General features: G+C 48.5%; 2 protein-coding genes across 5 annotated transcripts; both read right to left on the reverse strand.

The window, feature by feature from the left end:
• Nucleotides 1-1,133: 1,133 nt before the first annotated feature.
• pdcd6ip (programmed cell death 6 interacting protein) lies at nucleotides 1,134-12,862 on the reverse strand. 3 transcript variants are annotated; one of them, XM_076139347.1, is made up of 18 exons: nucleotides 12,539-12,862; nucleotides 10,095-10,149; nucleotides 9,948-10,017; nucleotides 9,147-9,274; nucleotides 8,880-9,033; nucleotides 8,543-8,643; nucleotides 7,280-7,411; nucleotides 6,554-6,776; nucleotides 6,270-6,393; nucleotides 5,806-5,983; nucleotides 5,251-5,362; nucleotides 4,850-5,019; nucleotides 3,928-4,176; nucleotides 3,387-3,521; nucleotides 3,100-3,194; nucleotides 2,754-2,871; nucleotides 2,430-2,644; nucleotides 1,134-2,251 (listed from the first exon to the last, which is right to left on the reverse strand). In XM_076139347.1, exons 1-18 carry the CDS (start codon nucleotides 12,742-12,744, stop codon nucleotides 2,083-2,085), a joined length of 2,634 nt encoding a protein of 877 aa, XP_075995462.1. In that variant the 5' UTR covers nucleotides 12,745-12,862; the 3' UTR covers nucleotides 1,134-2,082. The 3 variants fall into 3 exon arrangements, with proteins under 3 accessions (XP_075995462.1, XP_075995463.1, XP_075995461.1); XM_076139348.1 differs by having other exon boundaries at nucleotides 2,430-2,653; nucleotides 7,280-7,396; nucleotides 12,539-12,861; XM_076139346.1 differs by having other exon boundaries at nucleotides 2,430-2,653; nucleotides 12,539-12,861.
• A 3,645-nt stretch (nucleotides 12,863-16,507) lies between these two features.
• ubp1 (upstream binding protein 1) lies at nucleotides 16,508-25,945 on the reverse strand. Of its 2 annotated transcripts, none has more exons than XM_076139238.1 (16): nucleotides 24,684-25,945; nucleotides 22,587-22,738; nucleotides 21,821-21,897; nucleotides 21,612-21,717; nucleotides 21,374-21,480; nucleotides 21,056-21,208; nucleotides 20,832-20,942; nucleotides 20,623-20,730; nucleotides 20,409-20,515; nucleotides 20,253-20,307; nucleotides 20,054-20,147; nucleotides 19,888-19,978; nucleotides 19,660-19,778; nucleotides 19,414-19,556; nucleotides 19,135-19,186; nucleotides 16,508-18,918 (listed from the first exon to the last, which is right to left on the reverse strand). In XM_076139238.1, the coding sequence occupies exons 1-16, from the start codon at nucleotides 24,797-24,799 to the stop codon at nucleotides 18,881-18,883; spliced, it is 1,629 nt and encodes a 542-aa protein (XP_075995353.1). In that variant the 5' UTR covers nucleotides 24,800-25,945; the 3' UTR covers nucleotides 16,508-18,880. The 2 variants fall into 2 exon arrangements, with proteins under 2 accessions (XP_075995353.1, XP_075995352.1); XM_076139237.1 differs by having other exon boundaries at nucleotides 20,054-20,177; nucleotides 24,684-25,941.
• Nucleotides 25,946-26,548: the final 603 nt, after the last annotated feature.

Raw genomic sequence — 26,548 nt, forward strand, 5'->3', positions numbered from 1 at the left:
AGCAGATGAGGGTATAAAAAGACAGGTGGTACACAGACAGAGCTTAGGAGCAAAGGAAAATATGATGAAGAGAGAGTGAAAGGAGGGAAAACAAAAGGATGGGAGAGCGCTGGGGGAGAATGAAGTGAAATATGGGAGGGTTTGGCTTTTTTTTGAAGAGTTGAACAGATAGGAACTGGAGGAGACAGATTAGGCGCAGAGAAGAGAGGAGGAATGGAGAGAGGTGGAGTGATGGATGCAGGCAGGGGACCAGCAGCTCTGTGCCAACATCTCCATGCATCCTTCCAGACATCACACTGCGCTGCCATCTGCCTCCCTGCACCCCACACACACACACACACACACACACACACACACACACACACACACACACACACACACACACACACACACACACACACACACACACACACACACACACACACACACACACACACACACACACACACACACACACACACACACGAGGAGGAGATATGTGGAATCATTAGCGTCTCCTGACACTGAATAAATATCTGGGGATGGAATCTGTCTGTGGAGAAATCACCTGCGGTGAAATATGATTGGATGAGATCACGACCTCGCCTGAGCGTAATTTGCATGCCATCTAAATGGATCTGCCCCCAGTGCTTGGGAGGTCAAAAGGCGCCCGATTGGTCCGATGGAGCGACACGAGCCCCCATTGGCTGACAGAGAGCAACAATGGCAGCACTCAGGTGAAAAGCACAACGGCTGCTACTCAGCCTGGGAACTGCACCACTGCCCTCTGCTGGCGACTCTACAAAACAGCACACATGACATGTTTGATACGGACATACATACACACACATGCATGTACACCAGTGGTTCTCAAACTTTTTCTTTTTTACACACACACACACACACACACACTTCTTTTCACTTAAATTGGTCAAACATGTAATATCTGGTCCAATAATGCAAATAAGTGTGATGATGTCATCGTGTAATAGCATTTTAACCAATATTGAAATATTTCTGTGACTTATTACCTTCCAGGATTGATCAAATGCTATACAAAATTATTATATATAATTTTCTTGATCAGAAGTTGTTGATTCTTAAGATTTCAGATGAGTGTGTTTGAGTTGCCATGACGCTACAGCCACCAGACAAACGCTGCTTGTTGTTCTCTTTAATCACATTAGAGCTGAGGAATAAAAATAAACAGAGAGCATGAGAGCAGAGAGTCTTGGTTAACCACACAGTCTTATTTATACATATATTTATATAATAGAGCCATTTCTCCCACTTGTACAAGCTGATTGTAACACAGAAATACACCAACGCTCCCTGGGTGAGAGGAGAAAGAAAGACAAGAGCAGATCTCCAACAGTCATCAACATTAGAAAACCTACAGGCCATTCGGTTTGATACGTATATACATCAGCGATGCATCAGTACGCATTACAAAAATAGGAATATAGTCGATATAGAAGCACTAAGGGGTTTGCTTGGGTGGGGGGGGGGGGGGTGAGGGGATGTGGCAGTGCCCTCCTGACCGTCATGACAGCCTATCCATCCACACACACACGCGCCCAAATTAGGAAACATGCCTACAGGTGCAGCTCCTCTAGCGTTGTCCAGCAGTCCAGCCCAGAGAGTGAGTTACCAACGCAAACCAGTTAAATTAAAGAATCAAACTAAATCATTAGAAAACAAGAATATTAAAACATGACCCCAAGAGGAAGAGGAGGGGGAGGAGGAGGGGTTAGTGCACTGATGATGGATGCCATTAAGAAATCAGAGAGCAAGAAAAACATGAGGAAAGATGCTAAATAAGATGTTACATGTGGAGTAAAGGATGGTAGAGTGATGGAGAAGGAGGGGGGGGGCTCTGGGGGGCTGTAGGGGGGGGGTTGTGAGGGGGTGTGTAGTGCAAAGAAGCAGCTTCAAGGTCCCGCTTCACTTCTGCTCATAAAGCCGCTGTTACGGCCAAACAAAGGCTGGCGGGGAGAGATGGAGATGAACCGTTATTGCTGGGGGGCGTTAAGATTTCGTTATTTGGTGTAAATGTGTGAAGAGAGGAAAAGGGGGCGGAGCATGGGGGGAAAGGGGAGAGAGTTATTGCTGGGGGTAGTAAGGATGCTGCTGGGCGCCTTGCTGAGGGTATCCGGGGTAACCCTGCCCCGGCTGTGGGGTGGCCGGGTAGCCTGCCTGCGCTGGAGCCTGCTGGTAGGGCATGTAGGGCATGTTGTAGTACGGGTAGGGGCTGTAGCCCATGGGCATGTACCTGCAACAACAACACAGTCACTACACACTACTCCAACAAACAAACACACAAACAAACAAACACATTCACTGGTTTTTGCTTAACTGATTCTACTTTGATAAAGCTTTTCAATTTAAATCTAAAGTCTTAAGTTAAGGAGTGTGTGATGGTGTGTGTGGGGAGGCAGACACACACTCACCCTTGGTACCCCTGGTAGGTGGGGTAAGGTGGACCCTGGGCCTGGGTGGGCGGGCCCACGGGTGGAGGGTTGCCGGCGGCAGCGGGCGGGACGGTGGGCGGCGGGTTGCCGGGCGCCGCCGCGGCCGGCTGGCCGGGGAAGGACGGGGGAGGGGGCCTGGCGGGGGGAGGGGCCTTCGCCTGTGGCTGCTGCTGGGGCTGCTGAGGCTGCTGGGGCTGCTGTGACTGAGAGACAAAGACAGAGACAGACGGGTGTGTTAACCACATTCTAGTCCTTTAACCGGGTCCCTTAAGGCACCGGATGCTTCCTGTAAGTGTGACTCACATAGATGGTCCTGGGTGCAGGCGTGGGGTTTGCAGCGGGGGCGGCTGGAGTGCTCTGATAGGCGGGGACGTTGAAGGACGGAGCGCTGGGCTCTCGTGCGATGCTCTGCTGCAGCTCCCTGGAAGAAAACAGGATGGGAACATTGCATCAGCGGAGTTTGTGAGGAGTGACACACACACACACACACACACACACACACACACACACACACACACACACACACACACACACACACACACACACACACACACACACACACACACACACACACACACACACACACACACACACACACACACACACACACACAATCAAACATGGGGAGAAGTTAAAGAAAACTACATACTTAAGTAGTTCGTCCCGCTCGGTCTTGCGGGCAAAAACGATGTCGCTGCATTTGTTCTGGAACTTAAGCAGGATCTCTGTCAGGTCGTTGTAGAACTGATGAGGGAGGAAACAAAGCAGGACAAAAATAAATTAGCTGCACGAAAAACAAACAGCGCTAGAAACTTTCTGACAAGTTCTGCACTACTGCAGTGCAGCTCTTCCTCCGTGAGCTGTGTGTGTGTGTGTGTGTGTGTGTGCGTGCGTGCGTGCGTGCGTGCGTGCGTGTGTGTTGTGCTGAGCGAGTACCTTGGTGCCTTCGCGCAGGTTGCTGCTGATCTCGATGTAGCTGTCGTGAGCTGAAGCCAATTTCTTCAGGACCTCCTCCCTCTGATTGGCCTCCGTGTTGGACTGCTTCAGACTGCTGAACTCCTGGTGAGACGTCTGCAGGGACGGTAACAAGGCAGCAGGTTCACTCAGCACACGTGTTCACCCAGCACGTGTGTTTAAGCACATATGTTCAGACGCTTTGGGGGTTAAGCGAGGTGCAACAACAGAGCCTAATGATGAATTACAGGAAGCTTTACTGCAGATAACTACAGGGAAAAGTGAACTATTTGCTAAGTTGAAACGTCAGTGTTTTGCTGGCTCTGGTTGGGAAGTTGCTAAATAGTGAGTCAGGCTTAAGGGCACTTCAGCAGGGAGGAAGACTGCAGCCAGACACGACTCAACCTGGATGGCAATAGTCTCCATTAGTTCATTACCTTGACCAAAGAGGTTAGGTTTGTTCCTCTGTGTGTGTGTGTGTGTGTGTGTGTGTGTGTGTGTGTGTGTGTGTGTGTGTGTGTACCTGCACTTGTGCCAGCAGCTCCTCCTGCCTGCGGAGGCTGGCCTGTAGCCTCTGGTTGTAGGTGCCGTACTGCTGCTCCAGCTGGGAGATGGACAGCTGCTCCTCGTTGATGCCGCCGTCCTGTGCCAGCGCCGCCAGGAAGGTGGCAGACATGTCGAAGGTCACGCCCTTGATTTCTCCCTCCATGACCTCCCTCTCCTTCTTCACCTCGTCCAGCTGGGTCAGCTGGGAGCGCAGCACGTTCACGACCTGGCGGAGGACGGACAGACCGGTTAGAGAGGAGACGAGCACAAAAGCTGGGGAGCTTTAAGTGACGACGCCAAACTGGGTCACTGGTGTTGGTTCTTGTAAGCTGCAGGGTCTGTTGGTCTTTAAATGGACCCTTTTGGATTCACGGGATACATCAGAAGCCTCTAAAGGCTCCTCTACATGAAGTCTAGTTTGATGTGATATATTGATTGTTGCCTCAGAAGGTGTTTGACGTGTTTGTGGATGTTGTGTTCTGTTGTAACCTCCAGGTTCCTGCTCCCGCCGTGTTATCGTCCCATAACAAGTGAAGGAGCAGAGAGACGTGGAGTTCTGCTCTACATTCAGGGCATGTATGGAGAAATAGTGCCCAAAGAAAATTGATTTTACAAGGAGAAACAAATACTTCTTCTGCTCTCTTTGCCGGTTCTGCTTGCTTTGGGTTTTTTTTTTTACGTTCCCCAGTGAAACACGATGCAAACTCAGCAAGCTGAATGAAAAATGAAGCTGCCAGAGGGACGAGGGGCAAGGGACAGGGACACAACAGCCACCAGGTGTTCCTCTGCTGGGGGATTTATTGTTTACGTAGCACACAAAGCGTCTCAGAATGAGGTTACGCTCATTTCACCGCCACAAAACTACACACTGCGACGTTACAACAAAGACAGACACGCACCTCGCTCCCCTGCAGCGTCTTGGTGGGGTTGGCGGAGGGGATGGCGGCGATGAGCTCGTCCTCCGGTTTACACAGCAGGGCGATCATGTCCCCGTGGGTGTTGTATCGGTCCTTCACCACCTGGTCCGCCTGCACCGCCTTATCCAGAATGTTACGGAAGTTAGCGCCCTCTGCAGGGAGAGACGGGAGGAGAAGGGAGGAGAAGAGGGGGGAAGGGGAAGTTTGACTCGGCCTAGAATACACCGCAGTACAACAGCTGACTTCCTGTTTGTGCTGTGTGTGTGTGTGTGTGTGTGTGTGTGTGTGTGTGTGTGTGTGTGTGTGTGTGTGTGTGTGTGTGTGTGTGTGTGTGTGTGTGTGTGTGTGTGTGTGTGTGTGTGTGTGTGCGCGTGTGTGTGTACCTGTGCGTAGAGGCTTGTACAGGTCTCCAGAGGGAGTTCTGTTCCAGCGCTGGTTGAACTTAGTTCTCAGCTCATTGTCTGTCGTCTCTTCCTCGTCCAGTATCTTCAGAGCCTGACGACAAACACACACACACATACTCTGAATGTGCACAACAGAAAACACAACACACACACGTACGACACTCAACTGCTGACTTTCCATTTTGTAAACTCTTTCTTGATTCCCTCTCTGTGTATTTATAGCACAGATATGTTTTCATTAATATCTCCAACAAATAACTTGGAAGTGCATTTTGTAGTAGATTTGATTTCCCGTCTGTTAATTTGTTTGCCAGCTTAATATTTTTAAGAAGTGTTGGCTGTGATTGGAGGACAGATCCTTGGCCCAGAGATCAGAGGATTAAGATTTCCTCGACGCTCCTGATCTGGGATTTTGGGCACGGGAGACGGTTGCTTGCGTGTTCATCTGCTGGGAGGAACGCGCAACATCCGTGACCATCCGAGTCTGCTGCTGAACAACATGACAGTCATATGCTTCTCCCCGGGGTCACCCACCTCGTCCAGGATTTCTCTGTTGCGGGTCAGCAGCTCTGGCAGGTCTCTGATCAGCTGCTCGATGCTCTGCAGGCCTCCCTGCTGCACCACGGCCCGGGCTTTCTCCGCGATGGATTGCGGGATGGAGTCGCCCGACAGGTCCTCCAGAGCGGCCGGCAGGTTGAGGGAGGCCAAGACCCTGACATTTAAACATCAACATGTAATGATTATGTGTCCGCAAAGTCTCTGAGGGGAGGAACAGGAAGTGCTTGAGGCTTTCATAGAGGTTTTGCTCTGTGTTTGATGCTCCATTATGGTTTAAATATTTAATGGAGCGCCCGCTGTGCAGAGAGGAGCTGTTTACAGTCAGAGCGCTCATGCACATGCACAGACCCACGCAGAGAGGCACACACACGCACACACACACACACACACACACACACACACACACACACACACACAGACACACACAGACAGCAGCGTACCCGTTACACAGATTGGTGGCCTCCCTCATGGTGCCCACCAGTCTGTTTACAGTCTCCGCCTTCCTCTGGCCGTACACGCCCATCGACTGCTGCACCGCCATGGGAACCATCTTCTCAAACAAGTCTGGGGACGGAAGCACAGGCACAAAATGTCCGTCTGACGTGTGGAGTCCGAGCGCTTTGACAATGGGGACGTGTGCAAAGTGTGTGTGTGTGTGTGTGTGTGTGTGTGTGTGTGTGTGTGTGTGTGTGTGTGTGTGTGTGTGTGTGTGTGTGTGTCGCACCTGTGAACTTCTGGCTGAGCGGCGGTGTGATGGCCGTGGCTTTCACCAGCGCCGCCTTGCCAATGTGCTCCAGGTCTTTGACCTCTGGCACGCGGTCGTGGTAGATGAAGTCGTTGTCTTTCTTGGCCGCGGTCAGGGCTCGGTTGATCTTCTCAGTCAGGTCCTTCACGCTCACGTACTCGTCGTAGCGAGACGCCACCGTCTTCACCAGCTCTGTGGCGTGCTGAGGGACAGACGGAGGACAGGAAGGAGAGACGGGAGAGCTGTTAACGGCATTTTGGTAGATTACACAAGAAATGAAAGTGTGTGTGTGTGTGTGTGTGTGTGTGTGTGTGTGTGTGTGTGTGTGTAACCCCATTACCCAACAGGAAGTGCACTCTGCCACTGCTTTGACAGGTGATCAGCAGCTTTAATGGCGTTCACTCTCACTCTCTAATCGCTCACATGTGACTCCCCCCAATTAAACAACATCAACACGTCGACATGGGAGAATCTCACGGGAAATAAGATCAAGAATCTAAACAGGGCGATGTTGGCATTGGAAAACATAAAGTCAGCGATATTAAAGCAGCGGACTGAGGGGAAATATGAGGGACAACATTAGAAACTATACAGCATTTACTCGGATAGGGCCCAAGGGGGAAGGCTCTGAGTGGATCCACCGCTGCTTTGTGTGTGTGTGTGTGTGTGACTGCTGGGATGATGTGACGGTGTGACGTTGTGTACCTGCAGACGAGCGATCTCCTCTCCAAAGCGTTTCTTCTGCTTGGCCAGGACGCTCTGGTAGAGCTCGGCGTTGGCCTGCATGATGCAGTGCTTTGCCGCCAGCACAGGCAGCACCTCCTGAAAATAAAAATACTGACCAGGGAGAGGCATCCACAGAGCGACGCACAGACACACACACAGAGATATACACAGACACACACACACCCACCATGGCAAGGCATATCACGATTATGACACACACACACACACACATCAGCGAGGTCGGACCACGGGTGACATCACAAGAAGCCAATCACAGGCAGGCGCAAGCCGTAAGAGGTGCGCATACACAAGCACGCACGGACACACACACACACGAGTGCCGACATCAACACCACCACCAGCACCACCACAACGAGGGATGAAGAAAGAGAGGAAGACAACGAGAGAGAGAACAGAACAGAACAGGCCATGAGTGCTTCACCTTTCAGCTACAGCTGCCACACCTACATACACTGTCCCACAGCCGTGTGTGTGTGTGTGTGTGTGTGTGTGTGTGTGTGTGTGTGTGTGTGTGTGTGTGTGGGTGGGTGGGTGGGTGTGTGTGTGTGTGTGTGTGTGTGTGGATGAGAGGATCCATGTGTTTTTGTACATGCTACATTATTTTCATTACTTTAACATGAGGAAGGTGTGTGTGTGTGTGTGTGTGTGAGGGCTGCACGGTCATATGACGTCTTTGCAGTAATTTATCGCCATTTCTATTTGTGCTGTGATGAGAAACATGTGAACATCAGCAGGTAATACACATGGATCTTTAAGGTGATTTAGTCTGCAGTCTTGAACCGTGCAGTCCTTGTGTGTGTGTGTGTGTGTGTGTGTGTGTGTGTCAGTCACAGTGTAAAACAGACCAATAAGCATTTAAATTACCCACAATAAACAGGAAGAAACCACGGTGAGGGAAATCTAAACTAAACTACAGTTTAGTAGCAACAAAGTCAAACAGGATGGAAATGGACCAATGAGGACAGAGCGAGTACCACAACCTGCGTACCATCCCTCAAGTCTATTCCTCACAAACACACAGTAACTACAATCAGACACACACACACACACACACACACACAGACACACGGACATCCTGCCACACAAAACCCAAACTGGATGCATCTTCATGCCTCTGTAGATTGAACAGCTTAAGCGTGTTCGTATGAAGCTTTAAGCAGAACCAGGCATGTTCCCTCAGTTCTATGTGTGTGTGTGTGTGTGTGTGTGCCCTAAACATACCTTGGGAAGGTTGTCTTTGTACTGGCATTGCTTGAAGGCGTCGCCATAGAAATCTGCAGCCTGGTTGGCCAGCTTGGCAATGACAGCATCCTTCATCTTATCTATGAGACAAATGAGACACACTGAGGTTAACATGTCACACACGCCACTAACCACACACACACACACTGATTACAGGAAAGGGGAAGTTTGATCCTGCATTGCTGCCTAAGTGAAACGTAACTGATTAAAAACACAAAGTCATTCAAGAAGACGATGAGTTTGAGACGACAACATGGATCCTGATGGAGTTCACATGAGCCTGCTGTGTGTGTGTGGACCGTTTGGGTGTGTGTACCTGAGGCGGCTTTGAGGAAGAACACCTCCTGGGCCTGGGCCAGCATGATGAGGCTCAGGGTGCCTACAGTCTCGGGGGAGATGTCCATGGTGGGCTCTCTGTTCAGGGCCGACAGCACCGTGTCCTTGATGTGGCCGAACGCTCCGCTGGCCAGCTGGACAGAGAGACGGAGAGGAGGCACGCAGACAGGTTACACAATACTGCCACAGCTGAACATGTATCGGGTACACAGGTACTCGATGCTGTACCTGGTGCTCTGTAACCGACCTGATAGTATTTGGCGGCGGCCTTGAGTCCGTCATTGTTGTCCAGGTTCTGCTCTGAGGCGATCTGAGAGGCCAGAGCCGCTGCGTTGAACAACACACACGTCTTCTCGTATCCCAAACTGGCCAAAGCTGCGGCGACACAAAACACATAAGATGAATGAGTTTGACTGAACTTAAAGGGGACTCTGCTCTCTCGTTGTCATGACAACATAACCAGCTGTGGAGCTCAGGCAGCAGATCACTGCATCTTTTGCTCTTCTTGACTTTCTGACAGTTTGACTTTTTGTCGATGCAGTGTAACGCGTAGGCTTGGCATTTTCCGCCTCCATCAATTTTCTGCCGCTCCGCTTCCCGTACAGGAAGTAGACTGGAAAGAATCCCACGGTCACGGTCACAAGCCCCCGCATATCAGTGCAGCGGAGGAGAGAAGAATCGAGCGTGAACCGGAACAGAGAGCAATGCGAGGAGCCGAGGACTTTCTGTTCCTTTCATAACGTTCCATAATTGTGTGTTGTCGCTTTGAGCACCCGGTCATGTATGATCCTGGATCACACACTTAAGATTACAATGAGGAAACCTGTGACAATTCATTCTCTCACTCACGTGCATACTTTAACGACTAGTTTGACACAAAACTTGGCCGTCCTGTTTGAGCGCAAAGTCAAACAGGGGCGAGTTAGACGACTCGGCTATTAGTGATGGAGACGGACTGAGAGACAGACAGAGACAGACAGCGACAGACAGAGAGACAGACAGACAGAGACAGACAGACAGACACACAGACACAGATAGATGCACTTACCGAGCTTAACTGAGCCGCCGAACAATGATCCTTTATCAAAAGCATCCTTCCATGTGAATGTTAGACAGAGCTGCAGAGACAGACAGGCTTTGTTATCTTCTGCTGGGCTCTGTGAGACAGAGTCATACGTGTCAGCCAATCACTTACCTGGTTTTCAGAGAAGGGAAACTTGGGCTCCACAGCACACAGTTGGTCGTAGTATCTACAGAGAGGAAGAGGAGGTGTAGCACATGTGAGCTGAGCGCTTTGTGAGGGAGTGAGGGAAGTGTTGTTATTCATACAATAAAACTCCACAATGAATCTAAAACGTCAGTCATAAGCAGGAAACTGGGTCAAAGGATCATGAGCGTGAGATAACGGGAGGGTGGCACTTTGAGGAAGTGGTGTCATCTCAGAAACACTTGACAGTGAGTCAGGAATAAAAGGACACACACAAGCACACACGCACACACGCACACACACACAAGCACACATGCACACACGCACACAAGCACACACGCACACACGCAGACACCCAATCTGTATGAGCAATGGGAACATTTTCAAATTAGGAATGACATCATGCAGAAGCCAGGACAGGGAGTCTCATTAGTTTATCAACCCTACAAAGATAAACAAACACAGCCTGGCTCCAGATAGAGAACTGAACTTGTCTCCTGCCGCTTCCTATCCTGATGTTCAGGTTTACGTCCACAGTGGAGAGCAGAGATGAGTGAGCCTTCTGCTAGACTAAGGGGGGGGGGGGACAAACCATCCTACACAAACAATGGCTACCATGGCGACTGACGAGCTGTGTGTCTGCTCAGCCGTGAAAGGGATCTAGGCCCGTCGCCGTGGCTACCTGGCACATGGGTAGCGGAGGACATGAGGAGAGAGACAAACATTTGTACTTTTGTTTGGTCTCCGGTTGTGAAGCCGCAGCTTACATATGTCACAGCCGCTACACCGCCGTCTTCTTGGGGGTAAATTATAGATAAACCTTCCCAGAAACGTGTTGTGAACAGGCCGGTGTCCTGAGCTAAAAGGCCGGGAGAACGTTTGTAGCGGCACCTTGATAGTGTCATCACTACGGGTTTCATCTTACCACGGGCCTAAACAACCACACCTTGGCACCGGCCACTAAATTCCACTTTGCACTGCGGCCAGACAGAAGCTGCTGGTAGACAAGTACGCAAGGTGTCACGCTCTGAACAAGTGAAAAGAAGGGAGTCGAGTTATCTGGGAAATCCCTGCCTGAGCATAGAATACCTCCTGAGTCACAGAGAACAAAGAGAGAAACACGACAAACAGAGCGGAGAGCCTCAGTCAACACATTATGTCATCAACAAAGAGAACAGAGGTTAGTTATTATTAACACAACAATTGCGAGATTTTCCTGCGCAACTTTATGAATAAGCAGCAAAAGAGAAAGGCCGCTATGAGGGAATGCAGGCTTAGTGATCAACAGCATGGGAACAGGACACGGCAGAACTTTGTTTAACGCTCTATCGTCCCTCTACTGTCACACTTCCTCTATGCAAAGTGTGTAACACTGTCATTTTCTTTCGGTCTACTTATTCTTATACACACACGTCACTCCTGTTATTCAATCAAAGCTGAGTAAACTTAACGGTGAAAGAGTAACTGGGCCTGTCCACACTTTATCATGGAGATCTGAAGTACTGAACCTATTGCGTAACCCTGGTCTCTGCTGTGTGTGTGTGTGTTACAGGGGACTGAGAACTTTGACGTTTCTACTGTTGCAATGACACTAATGTTAATTAAATGCAGCATCTTTTCCTCTTGTGTCCATATTATTACTAGTATTTCTGCATATGTTTGGCTCATATGGATCAGCTACTTGTGCTTAGATTATTGTTTATGGACTTCTAAACAGCTCAGTCTAGTTCTGTTTGCTATCATTGTACAATATGTGTTATGTAACTACAGCGTGTGACTGCAGTAACTATACTAAAAATTGATTTAGCCGTATAAGTCATTTGAAATAGCTGCTGACTTTCCAACAAAGTACAGAAACGATGCTTTTCTCTGCGCCGTCACTGTAGTTAATCAATAACTTATTAATGAAAGCCAACTGACCACGTTCTCGCTGTATAATATAAAGAAACTCGTTGCTTTTCACACTAAACAAGTAATGAAATACACAATCGACATCTTAAAGTAAATACTCTGCATTTGTATTCCTGGAACATATAAAGTTCATGGAAGAAATGCTAATAGTTACTGATAAGTTTAGCTCTGACGTTAGCTCGGGATGCTAATAGGATTAAGCTCGTAGTTTCTATTAGTGCTTCATTAATTGAACTCCAATGTCCCAAGAAGCTTAATTTTCATAAATAATTCAGTTTCACATTAGAACCATGTTACTTCAGTCTTGTCAGTGAGTAACTCATGAGTCACAGTGGGGCTAAAAGCCTCCAAGCCTTCAGCCCGTCTAACTTTAGCCCTCAGGGTTAGCAGCACCCGGCTAACACATCTGGGTGCGGCAACGGCCGAGTTAACTTGACTGTCAACCCGCAGGAGGAGCGGAGCCTCTCATGGGGTCTGTTAGTACGGCAGCTCGCTAAAGTTGAACAAAGCGGAGTGAATACCTGAGCAGAATCTCCAGCGAGCTCTCGTGTTTGTCCAGCGGCCTGCCGAGCGCGTTCCTGCGGAGCTTGTTTAACTCCTCCACGGCTCGGAGATACTCTCCCTGTTCTTCCGCCGCTGGGTACGAAGCCGTGACAAATTTCGACAAAGGTTTGACTAGATCCACTTCAGAAGACTTCTTTAACGGGACAGAAATAAACGTTGCCATTTCGGCACGAAAAGACGACGTATTAACGCAGAAACCCAGCGGAGACCGCGATCAACGAACAAAAACAACAGCCGGAGTCCCACTTCCTGGATTCTGCTCGGGACCGTCAAATGACGTCATATAGAACGGAGAAGCGCAGTGCGCAGAATCGGAGTGCGTCTCAATTCCGCTCACGTACCGTACAGGGCCGACCATGACGTCACCGAGGCCGGGACATCTGTAATTATGTCATGTTGAAAATTGTGTCATTGTGTGAAAATAAAACATCGGCTTTAAAACTTTAAAATCGTTTGAAATAAGTTAGAAACGTCTCATTTGAGTGTCTGTGTGGCTGCCGTGTGCTTGTGTGTGAGTGAGTGAGTGTGTGTGTGCGGCATAGTTCATCAGCCACAGATAATCGATACCTCAATTATCCTAATATATGGGAATAAGTTACAAAATAAGTGGGAAAAAAGGAATTCCCTGTTGCTTTTTCTCTGATTGGTGATCTTAACTTAAGAGCGAGAGTGTGTGTGTGTGTGTGCGTGTGTGTGTGTGTGTGTGTGTGTGTGTGTGTGTGTGTGTGTATGTGTGTGTGTATGTGTGTGTGTTGGTTAGGTACCTTCACAGTGATTGCCAACATCACAGTGTATGCAGTGGCCTACCTGCTGTTCCACTTTCAGGCCAGGCAAGACGATGATCCCATCAATGACGCACTGGGACCCCTAGACGTTCCACTTTTCAGGGTGAGGAGGAAGAGTCAGTCCCCTTTTCTCTGTGTAAAAGAAATAGAATTGTATAGCCATCATTCCGTTGGTGATGTACCTGAGTGGCTTTTTGTCCTCCTTCATCATGAAGCCCCTCAGTGAACTCATTGGAAAATGTGTGAGTAGGCCCTCACTGTGAATCCTGAATGGAAACATCCTCATCCAAAACCTCAAGCAAGCCTGCAATGTGATTTTTAGAAATGTATTTGCTGCCATCAATCGTTTTCAACTCGTGTCAACATTTGCATCCACATTTTAAGATAATAACTCCTCTGTTGAACTGCCCGCTGATTGGTCCAGCTGACCTATTTTGTGGGGCTGCTGCTGATCCTGGCCTTCTCCTACTGGGTGTCCATAGACCAGAAGACGCGGCATCCGTCCTGCTGGGGGCGGGGTCAGCTACCATCTTGGTGATATCACTCGCTGACTGCTAACCTGATAGCTGATCAAACGGTACGGCCTTCTTTCATTCTTCTTTTTAACCTTTCTTTCTTTCTTTCTTTCTTACTGACTACATTTTCTCGTCTCTCTCCCTCTGCAGCAAAGTGGAGCGTGTGTCTACGGAGCCATGAGTTTTACTGATAAATGGCCAATGGAGTAGCTGTGATGATCATTTAGGCCCTGAATCCTTGCCGGTTAGTCTACACGCACATACATGCACACTCACATGGACAATTAAGATACTCCTGTATACAAGAGTAACTTTCTCTCCCTCTCTCTCTCTCTCTCTAACACTCAGTACTGTTGGTTGCTGTCCAGACTGTGTATGGTACTACCACTACGTCATGGTTGTTGTGACAGGGGGCGTGGCTGTGGTTGCAGCTTCAGCTCTGTGTACCATCCTCATCTGGCCAATCAGAATCAGACGTAAGACACATAATTACACTAACTGTAATCAATCTGTCTCCAAAATATGAACATCTGCACAGCTCTCTAACTCACTTTCTCTCTACTCCCTACATCTCTCTGTCTGTGTCTCTCTCTCTCTCTTCATCTGTGTTTGTGGTCTGGCAACAGGCTATCAGGCGGACTCGGACTTCAGCCGTAATGGTGCAAAGTCACAACCTCCCGTTTCACCCAATGTCCCAGGAATACAGGGCGATACAGACATTCTCTCACACTGACACACGTTTCGAGGTTCATGCTCGACTGGTACACATGGTGAAGACTGAAACAGAAAATGGGAGATTCAAGCATTTGCTTCCTTTATTTTATATAAGTTGAGCATTTTATTTGAACATGCTGAATTGTATTTTGAAATGCAGCCCTACTTTAACTTGGTACATATATGTTCTATGTTACGTGACAATGAATATTGTCAGAACGTTTTTGAATCGTACTAAATTCATTTGATTTGACAGTCGGCTATTGATTACATGCAGATGTTGATACAACGGGCTACTTAAATATCACACTAGATAGACATTATGGTCTTCCAGACCTTTGCTCCGAGAAATTTTCTCTACTGACGCTCTTTAAATTGTAGTCGAATACCCCTGCTCTACAACATAAACATATCTGCTCCATGACGGTCAAGTGTGTGCCTGTAAATACAGTGTGTGTTTTGAGTCTAAATCCAAACGATTTTGTTTCATTGTTTTATTTTTCATTCTTTCATTAATTTATTTATAACTGTGTGTGTTTTGAGTCTAAATCCAAACGATTTTGTTTCATTGTTTTATTTTTCATTCTTTCATTAATTTATTTATAACTGTATTTAAATGTATTTTGTATTTTATTGTATGAACTTGTTTTAACTTAAATTTCTTTTATTAGATGAAATACAATTTAAATTCAGGACCGGAAATGTGGCCATTTCTGGTTCGCGCAGTAGACACTTCCGGTCCTGCGCAGAAAAGGTGCGCAGTGGATTTCCCCCCCCCTTTTTTTCCCTCTCCGCTTGGTCGCGAAGGGGATGTCCCAGCTCGCGGTTTTACAACGGCTTCGGTGAGGCAGGCAAGGAGCTTATTCACTTCTTTCTTTTGGCGCCACGTGCTATTATAACATTAACACCAATATTACTATAAATAACCACAACTAAATATTAATTATCAACTACTACTACTTAACGTATTGTTAACAGAACATTAACAGTACAATCAGAAATAGTAATAGGTATATAGATATACTTTATTGATCCCAAACACACCAAACTTAGACACAATTTATTTACTTAGTTTAGTGTTTGCAACCAATTGTTATTGCACTTTTGTTCATATTGCAGTACTTCTGAAATAAAAGTGCACAATACACTACTTTTGACTACATTCTAGACATAATTTATAGTCTGCTTTTGCAGATTTGGAAAAAAGGATTATTGTGATGTTTGTGCTTCTGTAGCCCGATGTATTAACTGAAAACTTTTAAGTAAATGAAATACTGAGCATATTTTGATAAAGCCATTAAAGAAGCATGAGACCCAACCAAATGGCATAGATCAATGGTATTATACTGACCACCATTAACTGAGCAACTCACAAAAGCTACTATAGTGACAATGCGCACACAAGTAAAATATTAATATTTTAAACAGACTGCTTAGAGCAGGTCGCATACAGCAAGAATCTAAACAGGAATCCACTTCATCTTTTAACAAAATGCCAATTTCCCAATAAGCCAAAAGCATTTCACAAAAATGAACAATCTGGTCCATGGTTACACTGTCATTTTGGAGAATTTGACCAAAAATCACATTTTCCCCCAAACTTACACAAATGAATCCCAACGTCATATAGATGCTGTGAAATTCTATAGGGCTAAATAATTAATTAAAGTGGCCATTTCCGGGTAAGGGCAGTAGAGTTGCGCAGTATAGCCATCTGAACTTTGTATAAACAACTCAGGGTGAGCATTGTTTTAGTTTGGGTTGCATCTTTAATATGTACAACAAAAATGCCAGAAAAGACATCACTTTGGTATTTCAAATTTCATGTACAACCAATCAAAGCCCGTCAGACACTGGAGCTAGAGAGACACACAGGTCAAGCAGAAAAGTCTGAGTTTTTTTCCTCAGGGGGAAACCCCAGAGCAGCAGGAGTTCTTAAGTTAAGTTTCTGTCTCACACACTTCCAGTAGGTTATTTGTAATGTATTTTGGAGTTTGTACTGGAAGTTGTTTACTCTCACAATGAAGCAGGACAAGAACGAAAGTTATGAAATCATTTATTTCCAGCACAGGTGGTTGTGTACATCTCCAGCATATGGTACTGTGCACATGATCAGTGTCTTCATTGACATTAGGCTGTACATGAACAGTGGTCACCTCCTGCTCTCTCTCATCCTCACACACACATACATACTCTCACACACACACATACGTTCTCAGGGGACCATAACCACACCTGGCTTGTTGTCACATTCGCTCCGTACTCAATATCGCGTCCGTGAACAGTTTACTGTGCCGTATTTTCTTATTTCAACATCTTTGTTCTCCTTCTCAAAGGTGGATAAGAACTGGGTGTAGCTGTAGGACTACTGACTACACATCAAGCTTGATTTTTGTGATTTTCAGTGCAGGCTTGGTCTCTAACGTCTGGAAAAAGAAGGAGGGGCTACACTCATGAACAAAATTATCCCTCCCTCGCATCCCAGTCTTCCTCATGCTCTTTACTACATGGCAAGCTAAACACAGTTTCATCATACCCACAACAAAAAACTTTATGAGACTACTGACATAACCGTCTTCTTTGCAACAACTCCATGAATGAAAAATGATACACATGCACACCCACACACTGACACTTAGAGGTGCATGCAGTGTACACACACTGTGCATCCAAAATAAAGGAGGGGAGGGGGGGGGGGGGGCAACCTCCAGAGACCTGTGTGAGGTTTCCTGTCGCTCTTCTCCAATCGTTGTGCACACACACCACGCACTTCCTGTGCTCTAACGACATGAAACCACGAGATGTTTGAAGGTTGACGTGGAGCTGCCATGCTGTTCTCTATTCTATAGGTTAAGACACTCAAAACCAGGTATCGCACAAATAGATTTCTACCAGACTGCTGTGTAACGGGTCGTTACTCGCAGGACAGATCTGGAATGGAGGGTTCGGTTAATTGTACATGCAGAGCACCGGCGTCTCCACTCCATAAGGGTTTCGTCCGCCATCTGGACCGACATCCAAAAATGTAACGTGCCTATCTATCCAAAGCCTATTTGGTCCGCATTGTAGTAGCTTTTTTTTTCTTCCAGATAGGCACCGTCCGTCCTGTCTGTCCTCTATAGAGCCGCGTTCCCGTCTCCCCTTAAGTCCACATTCAGGGCCGGAAAAAAAATGTCAGAAGGCGTAAACCGTTCTACTTGTAACCAGTGTGTCAAGGCAGATGAGTCAAAGCGGAGGAAAGGTGTACGTGGTCTGTGTGTCGACGCGAATGTGAGGAAATGGATGCTGACCAGAGCAAAACCAACATGGCACCAGGAAGAAAGAAGAAAAAGAGTAACAAACAACTCACCCATAAATAAATCGACATAAACAATTAAAAAAAGGCAGAAGCCAAACAGGACAGACGTGAAGTTATGAGAGTTGAGCTGAGCGGGTCGACGGACAGTAAGACATGGCTGCAAGTCTGAAATCACACAGCATCGAGTTTATGTGACAACAAATCCTCCGTCAGTCCGTCCCACCACGAGTACGAAAAGAAGAAAGAATACGGTTTTTCCGAACATCCGCAAATGTAATACACTCCCAGTCGTTTGAGGATCTATCGAGTTTGTCCGATCGATAAGTTGCCGTGGTTACCGAAGAGGACCCTGGAGAATGTTTGGACAAGCAGAGTGAGTGGGGACTCGCCTTTGACGCAGGTTAGTACGCAGGAGATGGCGTGCTGTTCAGCGTTACAGGTAATCAAATACTGGCCTGGTGCTGGTTCTCCACGTCGTCTAGAAAAAGAGGGCAACGAGCGGTGGTGAAAAGGAAACAACTCTCTTTACTCCTCCTGCTGCTGCTGCCGGTCCAGGACGTCACACTCCCCCCTCGTCTCTCCTCCCCTCGCCTCCCCCTCTCCCTCCTCCGCACAGAACCATAAAAAAAAGACTAAAAAATAAAATATTAAAATTAAAAGTTCATAGCACGGCCGTTTGCTTTCCCCTCCCCCCCCGGCCCCCTGCAGTCTCGTCTCTTCCCTCTTCCCCTCCCGCGTTAATAGTGTTTTCAATATGAAACAATGGACACACCCATGTCAGATTCTAACATTTACATGGCTTAACTCTCTGCTTTCCATCTATCCATCTGAACGTTTAAAGGGAGAGAGAGAGGGAGAGAGAGAGGGAGGGAGGGAGGAAGAACAAGGGGAGAGGGGCGACAGACGGAGAGTGGACAGACGGACGGGGCGTCCGCTCCAAAACAAAAGGGTGGAGTATCTGTGTGGTGCCATCCGTCGTCTTGGTGGCTACTTCAGGATGAGATGGAGTCCTTCTCCCAGTTCATCTGAGAGGAGGGGCGAGACATTTGGACAAGTCAGCACAAACGTTCCTACAGCCTTGGTCTGAATCATCATCCAATCACAGCCTACTAAATGATAAAGGACACCAGAGTAAGATTACACTACGATTAAACAGATAGCTTTCAAAAACTCCAGGACTTGTGAACCCTAAACACAGAGAACAGCAGGATGTGGCTGCTTAAAGCCTCATTCTTGCTCACCTTTGACAGTGCTGATCAAAAAACAGCTCTCATCGGGAAAGTTGTAAACCATCTGAAACAGGTGGAAGGTGAAGCGTTACTGCTTAAACAAACGTCTGCCGACACCATTGTGCGTGAAGCGACGGGATAAAGAAGTGGGACACAAAGGAGCGTGTGTGTGTGTGTGTGTGTGACAGAGGGAGGCTGTGCAAATCAGATGCAAATCCTCCCGGCCCGTCGACTCACACGGCACACAGACACGGTGCATGGGTGTGTGTGTGTGTGTTTGTGTTCCCTTACCTGGTCGCTCAGCAGGATGTGTATGCCTGTGGGCCCTTGTCTGTACACCTGGTTGATGTTTTCCAGTGGCAGGCTGCACACACACGCCATCTTGCGGATCAGTTCGGCAGCCGTCAGCTCTTCGAGGTACAGAGCGTGGTACACTGAGCAGAGAGACGAGAGGGAGACGGGCATTGGACTAACTGTCTCACACCTACACCATCCAGCAGGGGGGAGTAAGGTTTGGTGTTTTACACATGAGCGTACCGTGCAAACTAGACGAGATGCTGTGTTCCCCGTTCTCGCTGCTGCCGTGTCTCTCCAGCAGGGGGCTCTCACTGGGAGACTCGTGACAAACGTACACCGTCAACCTGGGACGCACAGATCTACACACACACACACAGAAGAAAACATTTATGAAGTAAAACTGTCACACACACACACACACACACACACACACACACACACACACACACACACACGAAGGAGACAAACCTGGATTTTAGTGCATTGAAGAGTCTGATCCCGTCGGCAGGCCCGCAAATTTGAACCAGGTCATCCCGGGTCAACTTCAACAAATCAGAACCTGCGAGAGAAGATGGGAGGAGTCAGCTGGGACTGTATTACACTCACGAAAGACTGTGTGTGTGTGTGTGTGTACCTGAGAAGTGTGTGAAGAGTCGAGTGTAGGAGCTGAAGCGGTTCTTCAGCAGCCATTTCTGGGCGTCCTGTATGGAGGCAGTGGGGCTCAACTGCTGCAGGGGATGAAAGTCGCACACAGGGAGCTTACACACAAACATACGCACACACCGTAAAGCAATCCAAACAGCTGCTCCTGGAGCACCGTGTTGACGACTCACCTCTGAGTTGACGAGGCTGCCCGGTTCTGCCTGGTGATTGGGCGACGACGAATCACTGCGACACAAGTGAAGTCGATCAATCGCACGGCCCCATTTTTAAAAAAAGGTCAAAAAGAAGGAGAGAAGCGCCCGACACACACACACACACTTGTTTACCTGTCTGGTACGGAGGAGGTTGTGTATGTTGACAGGGGGGTGGAGACGAAGGAGGGAGTAGCTGCCTGGTTGGGGCTGACGTAGGCGTTGTCTGGCCATGGAGAGCACTGAGGGGAGACGCACAGGTGTTAATGCTACACAAGCCTCACACACACGCGTACCTTAACACTGTGTGTGTGGAATGAGAGGGGAGGAGGAGGAAGAGGGAACTTACACTGCCTCTCTTGGCCAGGGAGTCACCGCAGTCAGCTGGTAGTGTCCGCTTGCTGGACTTTTTCAGCTCGTGGTCGCCCGCGTCTTCTATGATGGGCTCAAGCCTCGTCTACACACACACACACAAAGCCAGTCAGTACACACACACCGACTGCCCCTGGGGACACACTCCCTCCCAGTGTTCACACACACACACACACACACACTGACCTCTGACAGGATAGTGGTATCGTATGAGGGCTGGTACTTCTCCTTCTCTTGGGCTGTGCGTTTCTCCATCTTTTCCCGGTCTGTCTTTTGCTTCCGGTCGGCCCCCTTTGGCTGAGGAGGAGCACAGGGAGGAGAGAGAGGGGAGAAGGAAATGACGGCTGTGAGGACGGACACGTGAGGGGCAGAGTGTATCAGCACCTTAGGGTCAGCGTGTGTGTGTGTACCTTGAAGACTTTGATTTGGCAGGAGGCTGAGTGGAGATGTTCTGTGTATTCTCCTCCGTCTCCCTGTGTGAAGGTGTCAAACTGGATCCTGAAGGGAACGCCTTTCTCCCCGCCGTGCTTCCTGGGGGTGAACTCAGTGCTGATGCAGTGCACCTGCAGACAGAGGGGAGACCAGGAGAGTGTGTGTGTGTGTGTGTGAGATAGTAATCTGTTTTTGATGTGGAATTCAGTGGCACGCCCAACAGATGGCAGAAGAGAGGTGATGTTTGTGTGATTGTAGAGATGAGGTGTGTGTGTTTGTGTGCGTGTGTGTCTTACCTGCACAAAAACAGAGGCTCTCTTGTTTAAGTCCCAGAGGAACTCTGCAGCATTGAGCTGGGAGGGGTGTGTCTTAGGCTCTATAATGCCCACTGACATGGGGATATCTGTCACACACACACACACACACACACACACACACACACACACACACACACACACACACACACACACGTTTCAATAGCACATCCCAGACACGGGGCAGTTTACGTAAATGCTTCTTGGCAGACCAAGTTACCGATGTCAAGGAGACGGTCGCCAGGGCGATTCCACTTCCAGCCCTCCAGCTGTTGGTGCTCTGTGTACTGCAGCCGGCGGTCATGGAAAACCACACGCACTATACTCTATACACACAAACACACACACACACAGATTGACATTTAAACTCTATTTCATATTTAGACGTCAATGGTTTCCTCTTCATCACCAGCATGTAGCCGCTCTCACCTTCACCATCTTGTTATTGAGCTCTGGTAACTCCCCAGGCTTCCTGTTGTCCAACATTCGCACCTCGTAAGACTGGCCTGAGAGCGAGACCGGGAGAGATCACAATATCATGACAAAGAAAACACGGCCAGGCTGGGAAAGACGCGGCTGAAACGTGAGCCGCGTAAACATCGGATCCAAACAAGACCTAAGGTTATCAGGAGGCTTTGTTTGGTCACGATCACAACATCACAGCGAGGGTGAGGAGCACGAATCCTGCACAACAATCTGATCTCACCAAGTGATAAACAGCAAGTTAACAGCTCTTGTCTCATCTGTCAGGCGTCTAAACCTGATGAACTGGATGACCGGGTCAGCTTCAAAAAGCCCCATCAGCTGGTTGCAAAATGCATCAACAAAAGGCTTAAAGGAGCCCAGAGAAAACTTTTAAATTGGAGAAGAAGATCAGTTGGCTGTAAACAAATGATGCAACAGTTGAGATGCTTCGCTTTATTTTCCCTATTGTTCATATTCTTCTGACTCTGATTTGTGTGTTTCCTCATCAAGTCATCTTTACAAAGGCCAGACTAGAGATACAGCAACAGCTTTACATTACTGTAGTGTAGAAGTCATAGCTTGTAGTTCTTTACTAGTCCAAGGGATACTTCTTCTATTTTGACATTTCAGTTTCATCTTGTTTCAGAGGAAGTTGTGGGTTGTTGTTGTTATTTCAATTTTCAGGGCACCTTCAGTTTCAGCCTGTGTCTCCCGTGCGGCGGCGTCTCACCTTGATTTAAGTATGTGAGCGTCTCGTCGTGCAGCTTGACAGCAGGAGAGGTGGCGGCGCACAGCACATACTGGAATGGGGGGTTTTTGGTCTCGTTGTCAGGAGGGAGGCTGGAGTCCTCCTGCTTGAAGATTGGCAGAGCCAGCACATCGCTGAGGAGAGAGGGAGAGACGAGAGCAGGCAGGGGTGAGACGAGAGCAGAGAACCAGCTGAGAAATGGCTTGAGCCCTGTGAAGGAGGCGGCCGTCTGTGCCATTTCAAACAACTTAAAGGGTTTTCCGTGTTTTCCTGTTAAAATCCATCTTCCTTGCCTGCGGCCTCCATATTTTTCAACTCGCTTTTGTTTGGTTTGAAGCCCCAATATCGCCCTCAATCACCATGACAACGCTTAAAGCTAAGAGAAGCAGGTCAGAGTGTCTTCTGTCCCTCTGCACCGCAACAACACCCTACTTTAACCAAACAGCGTGGAAGTATTCAACCGGTATCAGCGCTTATTCCCTCATCTTGTAGTTTGAGATGGACGGAGAAGCCTTGCCACCGTTCCAGGAACAGCGAACAAACACACCCAAAGATAGGCTGCGCTGCTGACACACACTCTCACACACTTGGCAGTCACTCTAGACAACCAACCTGTCCTCAGCTTGCCCTGTCCAGTGCTGCAGGAGTGTCACCGAGTGCACACGGAGAGGGAGTGTGAGTGTGTGAGTGTGAGTGTGTGTGTGTGTGTGTGTGTGCAGAGCAATGACATCTCATTAGCTGCAGAGCTTCCTGGCAAGTTAGGACGCCGCTCTAAATCACAGCTTCAACTGTAAAAACACTGGCATCTGGGAAACTTTCCACCAGCCACCTCTTCCTCCCTGCTTAACAATAGTCTCTTCACCTTAGTCTGCATTGTTATCTGATGCCTTTTCTCTGCGTTTAACCCCTTCAGGAGCTCAGACGGTGCCCGCCCCGATTGAGTGCCAGCCGCCAGGGCACCGTCTGCACACCTGCTGCCCGGGAAACCTACATCTGCTTCCTGTAATCCGAGGAGCCGGTCTCACTCCAACACGGCAAGACATTCTGTTCCAACCAGCTGCTGACTCCAAACATGCCCCCCGCTACCCTGCAGGCCCTGACGCACACACACAGACACACACCCATACACTCTCTTCATTGACCAGCCCATCCCTTGGAAACGAGTAAACATGTGAACTCTTCTAGCAGACTGGCACATATCTACGCCGCACACAGATAAGCATGTGAGTAAGCAGATGTCCGGCGCTGCTGCTGATAAGACAGACGCTCGACCTCACGTCTCAATCTGGACATCACAACTCCAACGCCATTATCTGTTACACAATATCGAATACATACCAGCGGCTACTATCGAGATGTTGGTCAAGAACAAAGCCAATCACAAACACACAACACTTTATGAAACAGCAACAAGTAGCCTGATTAACTTCAGTTTCCATGACTCATAGCTGAGCCTGAGTGATATAATCCACACGTTATTAAACTTTTAACATGGAGGGTGAGCATTTGATACCAGGGATTTCTATCGTAACTTAGGGGCACGGTGACACAGAGAGTGTGTGTGCAGGTTCCATGACACCGGCTGCATCCACGCAACCTAAACACACCACCCTTAGACAGCAAGGAAAACTGTTAAGGTAAAATAATCAAACAAGGAAACTGGGCATGAGCAACTGTCCATCATCATTGTCCTACTGTCCCCAAATGAGGACAACAAACTCTGAGCTGAAGGAGACAGAAATTAAGCTGCTTTGTGTAAAGTTCAACCAGCTCTGGTGCCACTTAGTCCTCCACATTGACTCAAAGGATTGTGGCCATAAAAACAAAGCCGTATACCAACTCTGGTGACCTAATCAGAAAGGGGGGGGGCAACGTAAGGTTTGCTTTCTAGACTTCCTAGTCGTTATCATGGAATATAGAGACCTGGATCCTGGTCCCTGATCACGGCTCCCTAAGCAAGACTTCCCCATTCCGGATCCAAAACAAAAGAGACAAACACATCAACACCCAGCACAAAGAGAAGCTGTAACACATTAGAATGTAGCGTGCCGTTCTCTTCGGCTCCATGTCGTCTCTGACCTCATGCTGTAGGCTCCAGCCCCCAGCTCCTGCCCGATCCCGGACAAGCTGGCATCAAAGTCGTGCACCAGCCCCGACTCGATGGTGGCGTCGTCCATCTTCAGCACCCAGGCCATCGGCCCCAGCTCCTTGTCCTCGGCTTCTACTCGGAGAGCCGCCAGCTTGCTTCGGGTACGAGGGGGTTCCGCTAGCGTGGAAACGGGGCTGTGCAGCTTTGTGCGGGCTGAGCCTGAGCGTCAACGGGGCGAGAGGAAAGTTACGCTGCTAGCCCGTTAGCTGCTCCTGGGCCAGCTGGGCAGGCGAATCGGCAGCTCTCCATTAGAAACTCACGGGTGCATAGCCATAGCTCAGCCCCGGGATCACTCGCTGGCTCGTTTCCACAAAACACAGTGATGAGATATCTGAAAGCGACGCCGCGTTCGAGTCCTATCAGCTAACAAATGTCTGTCGTGACCGGAGATGAAAGCTGGTTTTCGACATGCTAACGCTAGCGAAGAACAAGCTAGCTGTACAATAGACAACTTGTACACGCTAGCGGGGAAATTAGCCGTCCCTTGTTTTCACGGACGCGGTGTACAAACAGCGGGACTAATGTTCGAAAAGAGCGGAAACGGTGAGAGCGTTTGGAGCGGTGAGACCCCACGCCGCATCCCACGCAGCGTCCCCGCACAGCTGTTGCCAGCTAGCTACCTGGCTAACTAGCATTAACTTGAGTTGCTTTGAAACAATGTATACGCTGCCCAGGAGCCTATGAGCAGCTTCCCTCCGGTGCTGCGTACGCCATCCTGAACCGTTGTCCCCTTCTCATCGCGGTGCTGGAGATACCGCACGGCTAACGCTCCTTTAGACGCGGTGGTTCAACCATCCAAAGTGCAGTATTGACACAAAACCAGGCATCAACATGGCTCCCACAGCATACAGGGCTGAAGGCTGCAGCACTGCCACCGCCAGCCTCAGGACGGATGCCAGGAGGGGTCGACAGCCAATCAGAGGGCGTCTCCGGTGCCCAGAGCAGACACGTTAGCCAATCAGCGGCCTCCGTGCTTCCGTCATTGTGTCCAACTGTAGCTATGCGCTGCCTCCCCGAACTATCAAACACAGTACAACTACAGTGATTACTGTCAACAAAGGCGCCACCTCAGGCGACTACGGATACTGCACCGCTCTTAACCCTCCAGACAACATCTTAACATGCACAAACAACAACAACTGCACATATAGAGACTAACACAATCACTCAGTCACTCATTTGTTTTTGCGTTGCACTTGTAGGAGATCATAGAAGTTTTTGGCTTTACACATTGTGCTACTGACATAAATGTATGTAAGGGCTTTTTTATACGAATCCATATATACTGTAAATTAATGTATGCATTGATTCTATTTCTGATTTATGTGACCAAAAGCGCGTAAACATGATTTCTATTGTAATTAAAGTATGTGTCTAATCTTGAATGTGTTCTTGTTTTGTTACAACACATCTGAACCATAAAAAAGTTCAGATGAACGTTGTCTCACATGTGGGCTCCATGTTTTAACACACATGTACAGACTATCCAGACAGTGAGTCTCTCCCACACACTGATCTGCTCCCAAATAAGCTTTGACACGTCCAATTGTCCAGTAGTTACTCATTAACGCTCTAACGCCAGTCAAAGCAAACACATGTCTCTCTCTCTGGGTGTCCTCGGCTCGTACCTCGTGTAGCTGCCCAGCCTCGATCTCTGTGACGGGACTCGGAAGCTTTCGGTGTCGTGCTGCCAGAACAGCATCGCGCCCCGGTGCAGCTGCCGCGGTACACAGCTCACTGCCTCTGGAAAAGAACACTCCAACTGGTACCACGGAGGTCCAACACCGAGATCATA

The sequence above is a fragment of the Genypterus blacodes genome, unplaced genomic scaffold, assembly GCF_046128005.1.
Source record: "Genypterus blacodes isolate CSIRO-AG114 ecotype Tasmania unplaced genomic scaffold, CSIRO-AGI_Gbla_v1 ptg000438l_1, whole genome shotgun sequence".
Taxonomy (NCBI): Eukaryota; Metazoa; Chordata; class Actinopteri; order Ophidiiformes; family Ophidiidae; genus Genypterus; species Genypterus blacodes.